The 6,696-nt window shown below is 38.5% G+C and overlaps 1 protein-coding gene across 6 annotated transcripts in view; it reads left to right on the top strand.

Moving 5' to 3' along the window:
- Positions 1 to 6,696, top strand: part of NSUN7 (NOP2/Sun RNA methyltransferase family member 7) — a 49,962-nt gene that overhangs the window by 8,170 nt on the left and 35,096 nt on the right. For all 6 annotated transcript variants that reach the window (XM_017509871.2, XM_037731841.1, XM_037731840.1 and 3 more), the window contains 2 exons: positions 1,713 to 1,771; positions 2,114 to 2,244. In XM_017509871.2, coding sequence (XP_017365360.1) covers positions 1,713 to 1,771; positions 2,114 to 2,244 — 190 coding nt within the window. The remainder of the gene's footprint in view (positions 1 to 1,712; positions 1,772 to 2,113; positions 2,245 to 6,696) is intronic.

The raw sequence follows: 6,696 nt of genomic DNA, 5'->3' as shown, positions 1-6,696 counted from the left end.
AAAAAAAAAACTAAAAAAAGAAAAAAAGAAAAATAAAATATACAAAAATTAGCCAGCTGTGGTGCCACACACCTGTAGTCCTGGCAGAGTGGGAGGCTGAGGCAGGAGGGTTGCTTGAGCCCAGGAGGTGGAGATTGCAGTAAGCTGTGATACCGCCATTGCCTCCAGCCTGGGTGACAGAGCAAGACTCTGTCTCAGAAAAAAAAAAAAAAATTCAATTCGTGAATTCAAATTCAGTTTATACCTTGGATATAATAGGTTTTCCATAAATGTTGAATAAATTGAAGCTAGGCAGGCCTACCTTTCTGTTCAACTGATTAAAGCATTTGTTATATGCCAGGCACAGTGGCTCACACCTGTAATCCCAGCACTTTGGGAGGCTGAGGGAGGCAGATCATCTAAGGTCAAGAGTTCAAGACCAGCCTGGCCAACATGGTGAAACCCTTTCTCTACTAAAAATGCAAAAATTAGTTGTGGCACATATCTGTAATCCCAGCTACTTGATAGAGATAGGAGACTCATTTGAACTGGGAGACAGAGGTTACAGTGAGCTGAGGTCATGCCACTGCACTCCAGCCTGGGTGATAGAGCAAGACTCTGTCTCAAAAATAAATAAATAAATAAAAAGCATTTATTATGTGATGTATATATAGTTTAAGTAGTTGTAACAGAAAGACCACTCATGTTCCCTGTGGAAGTTTTTAAATATGTTCGCTTGTTTTTACTTAACCACGTTTGCAATTATCATAACCTCTGCCTGGAATGCTGTCCCTTCCTAGATATTCACATGGCTAACTCCTTGTCATTTGGGTCTTAGATTAAATGTCATCACATCAATGTCTTCACTATTGAGTTTTACCAAATAGTTAAGAAATAATACCAATGTAACACAAACTCTGAGAGAATAGAGGAACAGTTTCCACTCATAGGCTGCATAAGTTTGATAACAACACTGACAAGGATATTACAAGAAAAGAAGATTATAGACCAACATCCCTCATGAACATGAACATACAACAAAAATCCTAAATAAAACATTAGCAGCCTGGTGTGGCTCATGCTTGTAATCCCAGCACTTTGGTAGGTGAGGCAGGCAGATTGCCTGAGGTCAGAAGTTCAAGGCCAGCCTGGCCAACAGGGTGAAACCCCGTCTCCATGAAAAATACAAAAATTAGCCTGGTGTGGTGGTGCACACCTGTAGTCCCAGCTACTTTGGAGGCTGAGGCAGGGGAATTGCTTGAACCTGGGAGGCAGAGGTTGCAGTGAGCTGAGATTGCACCATTGTACTCCAGCCTGGATGACAGAGCAAGACTCTGTCTCAAAAACAAACAGAACAAAAAAAAATTAGCAACTCGAATCCAGCAATACATAAAAAGAATAAGAAAACTGTTGCTCAACATTATTAATTAGGTCCTCTTTAATGTTTTTCAAAGGCCATACATTAAAGGTTGGAATCCTCTTATTACTACTTTGACTATTCAGATAATGCTTTTTCGACTGTGATTCCATGCGGAGTCTAGGTCGTAAGGGTCCAGCATTCATAAAGATTATAAATATTTCATGATGTCATTGTAATTTAAGTATCCAGAATTGAGGTATGTTTTAGAAATGAAAGTAAATGTATTTATGGCATTATTAAAGTATATTTTGGTTCCAGAATTTTCATGTTCCACTTTGTATTTTTGGTGACAGGCATTTCCCTTGTCTTGTAGATCAAGATATTTTGGAAACTATGTTGATAGACAGCTGTATCTTCCCAAGTACCACAATAGTAAGTAGATATGTCTTAGAATTGCATCGTCTCATGATTTTTTAAAAAAGAAAGTGTTCAAAAGCCTTTAGATTTAAATAGTTTGCTTAATATTGAAACCTCTTAAATATAGACTATCTTCTAATATTCATTTTGGTGAACATACCAAAAATTATCTCTTTCGAAAGGTTTTTTTCTTTTTCTGGCTTTTTTTCTATTTTGAAGACCTTTCTTTCCAAGTCCAGTCAGACTATGTAAAAATAGTCATATTTCTGCTCTGTTATGAAAAATAATGGAATGGAAAATATTGCTTGGTAAGATATTGTTTATATATTTTTCTTCATGTGTGTTTTCCCTTGATAGCCAGATCATTTGAGCAGTCTTATTATTGTGATGCTATATGATTTCCAAGATAGAAAATTTCAAACTCGTGTCCTTTCTGATAATGAAGAGTCCATATCAGAAGTTCAAGAAGTAGAGAACCTTCTTAACAGGTAATTGTAAAAGTGAAAAGGATGTTTTATATGAACCTACATTGGTATTTTTATTGGTAAAATTGGCATACAGCATAATGTGTAGATAAGAGTTAAATTTTATAGGGAAAATATAAAAATTGATAAATTTCTTGAATTAGAACAGGTTAAATATTTTGTTTAAAATTAGGTTTTTTTCAAAGCTTGATTTACAAGATGAAATGTGTAGATATTTGAGAAATCATTAAAAAGTCCCAATAATTTTTAGCACATAAATTAAACTGTATTCGAAACAGCTACTAATTGCTTAGTTTATTTATAGCTATGTGGAAAAAAAAAAAAAAAGAAAACCTCTAACATGAATCAAATGAGAAAATTCCAACAGTAGGCAAGAATTAACTATTTTGCCAAAGTAAAGAAAAAAAATTCTACTTAAGAGTAAACTAACATCTTAAATGTGTTTTCTTTTTATCCTAAATATCAGTAGAAGTCTACCGTAAGAATAATAATTATCTACCTCAAAGGGTAGTTGGGATAATGGATTAGATTAATGCATGTAAAATACTCAGCTTAGAACCAGACATAGAATAAATGGTCAGTAAATGTTAAGTGTTACTATTTTCTATGGTTTGAATGTGTCCCCCAGAATTCATGTATTGGAAACCTAATCCTCAGTATGACAATGTTGGGAGTTGGGGCCTAATGGAAAGTGTTTAGGTCATGAAGATTTCACCCTCATGAATAGATTAATGCATTGGTTACTGTTACCAACTTGTAATTTTACACATGGGAAAAATGAGGAACAGACAAGTTAAAGCAGGGGTCCCCAACCTGAGGGCCACAGACCAGTACCTGTCTGTGGCCTGTTCGGAACTGGGCAGCACAGCAGGAGGTGAGCAGTGGGTGAACGAGCATGACCACCTGAGCTCTACCTTCTGTCAGATCAGCAGCCGCATTAGGTTCTTATAGGAGCGTGAACCCTGCTGTGAACTACACATGCATGGGATCTAGGTTGCGTGCTCCTTATGAGAATCTAAGGATCCTTATGAGATCATCTAGTGCTTGATGATATGAGATGGAATAGTTTCATCCTAAAATCATTCCCTCCACCCTCCCCCAGTTCTTGGAAAAATTGTCTTCCACAAAACTGGTCTCTGGTACCAAAAAGTTTCGAGACTGTTTAATGCCACATAACGGGAAAGGGGAGTAGCCAGAATTCACACTCAGCAATCACCATGTACCTAGAGTCCAAACTTCAACCATTTATATGCTATCGCTCCTTCCACTTAACATAGTGAGGCTTGGCTGGGGTACTCTGGAAGTTTAGAACATAGTCATGTCTCTTGTCATTGTCATAGCCATGAGAAATCATGGGATAGAGAAGAGCAAAAGCAATCAGATGTATGTACTCTCTGTGTTAAATAAGTAAGAATATTGTGCTGTTTATTTTGGGTTTGGGGGAAACTGCCTTGCTGCTATGCTAGTTCCAATACTGGGCAGCCTGACTCCCAGGATGGGCATTCAGAGGAAGCTCGGTGGAGCAATATGCTATGGGAGAGGCTCTGAGTTTCCGTTTCCTGTGCCTCTCCTAGTTTCTGTTTGACATTGTCAGGACTTAGGGGCCTTTCATGTTTCAACTTAGTCTTAGAGGGGCTAATGAGACCTGGGGTTATGCCGAGTCAGCCAAGAAACCCACAGGGCTCTAACCAAGAAAGAAAGATTACACTGCAGTTTCATTAGAAGTAGACTTTAGCCAAGGATGCTGGTGAGACAAGTGGGAGTAGGACAAGTAAAGAGCCTGGCTTAAGAGGTCAGAGGAACCAGAAGATGTTAATGTCGAAGGATTCCTGGTTCCCCAGATTTTCCCCATTCCCATAATCCACATCGTGCTACCACCTGCCTTAACACATATTCTGGATACATTGTTGTCAGTGCAATGCTTTTTCCCCATACCCAAACCAATAGAATTTTATATGCCGCAAATCTTAGTCTTAATCGGTCACATTGTACTCAATTAATAATATGCTATAGGAGAAATGCCTATGTATAGTGATTGAATTGCCGAGAAGAATAGTAGTGCAGTGCTGGGAAAATACCTGTACAAAGATGCCACAGTATTTTATTCAAGTCTTCTTAGCTTTCAAGTAATTGAAGCCATCTTCAGTGAGCTTGAGCAAAAATGGAAAATAAAGATACTGGGATATCTCATACAGCTCAAGGACTCAGGAAGAGAATGAAATCAGGAACTGGAAAGATGTTAGGACTTTCATTTACTTTATCTCTTTATCTTTTTATCTCTGCTTCTCTCGTAGTATCTGCTTCATTTTTTTCCCTCTGCACATCTGCCTACTGTGCTTTTTTAGTCTGTATGGAAAAGGCCCTACTGTTGTACCTCAGTACTTAAGCTTATGTTACAGTTGTATGCTAGTTTCTTCACTTAGACCAACTTATTATCTGTACCTCCCAATTCTAAATTCCTGTGAGAGGAAATTCAGCTGGCTCAGTGTGGGTCAGGTGCATTCTCTCCGGCCAATTCCCTGTAGCCAATTAAATGGTATTCTAAACCACAGAAAGAGCTGGAAGCCAACTCGATTCATCTTTTAGGGCTTGAGACTAGTTGCCAGGGAAGTTAAATCACTGTAAGCTCAAAGTATACCTTAGCATATATCTACTTAGAGTATTAAGACTAATTCTCTTTTTTTTTTTGAGATGAGTCTTGCTCTGTCCCCCAGGCTGGAGTGGTGCAATGACGAGATCTTGGCTCACTGCAACCTCTGCCTCCTGGGTTCAAGCGATTCTCCTGCCTCAGCCTCCTGAGTAGCTGAGATTAGAGGTGTGCACCATCATGCCCGGCTAATTTTTGTGTTTCTGTGGAGACAGGGTTTCACCATGTTGGCCAGGTTGGTCTCAAACTCCTGACATCAGGTGATCCGCCCATCTCGGCCTCCCAAAATCATGCCTGGGATTACAGGCATGAGCCACTGTGCCTGGCCATTAGATAACAACTAATTCTAAGATGTAATAAAAGAAGTAGTAATTAGCAAGGACTTGAATGAGAACCATTTCTTCATTGTAAAAGTGGTTTGACCTTTGTTGTTCCTCCTAGGGATCGTTGGGGTTTTTTTTCACTCTTATACCCCTATGCACCAACATGTATCTTTTTCTTCACTTATTCATGGCTTTAGACATATAATCCAAGATGATACATATTACCATTTTTTTACATATGAATGGTCTTTAAGAATTCATTTTTGTGTACGAAATGCAACTGTGTTTTTAATACTGTGTGACTAGGTTAGAAAAAGAGAGACCACAGTCCCTTCTTTCTCACTCCCCATGCCTTTCCACCAGCCCAATAATCTATTTCTGTCAAATTATTTGTTGGACTGTTGTGAGGCAGCAATTGGAAAATAGGCAATGAAAAAATAGAGAAAGGAGGGGAAAGACTTAGTTCTTCTTCCAAATCACCCCAAAACCGTTTATCCTGAAGTCTTCTACTTTACAGCAAAGGCGTCACCATCTACCTAGATATCATCCTTAATTCTTCTTTCCTCCTCTCCCCTGCACTCAATCTGTATCTAATGCATGAAGTCCTGTAACTCCAATTCAGAAACCTACACTGAGTCCGTGTGCTTCTTTCCATTTTCACTACTACAGTCCAAATCTATGCCATCATAATCTATCACCTGGACTACCACGATAGCTTCCTTGATAGGTTTCCCTGGCCTATAACTCTTACTTTCCTGCAATCCATTCCTCATGGCAGGTAAAGTGATGTTTTCAAACTGGAATTGTATAGTCATGATAGAATATCTTGGATCAGGTGTCCCCTTTTACTGTAACAACTAGAAAACTGGACAAAATATATTATAGGATGTAAAGGTTTTGGACATTAGACAAGAAGAAGCACAGAAACTTGATCCCTGAAAGAAAAAACAAATGAGGTGAGCCCTAGAATAGTCTTGGCTTTATGCCTGGAAGAATTCTCAAACTGCAATGCAGGAAGTAGAAAATAGCAGTCTTGCTGAGTTAAGAATACAGAGACCAGTTTTAGAAGACTGAAGTGATTGTTTTTCTTCTCTGTTGTATTAAGTGGCCAGGTGATTTATGTTGACTGGTTTTTGAATATTAAGGCAGCCATGCATTTTTGGAATAAACGACATTTGCTCAGGTATATTCTTTTTCTTGTCTTCCCCAGTTTCTCTCATTCTCCGTAATGTTCCAGAATTTCTCATTGCCAAAATGCCCCTTAAATACCTGTTCATGGGATTTATCTCTCACATTCTCTCTACCCCTTCTTCAGAAACTCTTCACCTGTCTCACCTCATGAAGAGTCTGAAACAGATGTCTGATTTTATATTTTTCTGGGAAATTCAAGCATTTCATTAAGATTATCTTTTGGCATTAAGAAAATGCAATCAAGTGTCACATAATGATGGGGAACATCCTGAGAAATGTGTCCTTAGGTGATTT

The sequence above is a fragment of the Cebus imitator genome, unplaced genomic scaffold, assembly GCF_001604975.1.
Source record: "Cebus imitator isolate Cc_AM_T3 unplaced genomic scaffold, Cebus_imitator-1.0 Scaffold425, whole genome shotgun sequence".
Lineage (NCBI taxonomy): Eukaryota > Metazoa > Chordata > Mammalia > Primates > Cebidae > Cebus > Cebus imitator.
The sequence above is the reverse complement of the archived record's forward strand: the minus strand, read 5'-3'. Positions and strand labels throughout refer to the sequence as shown.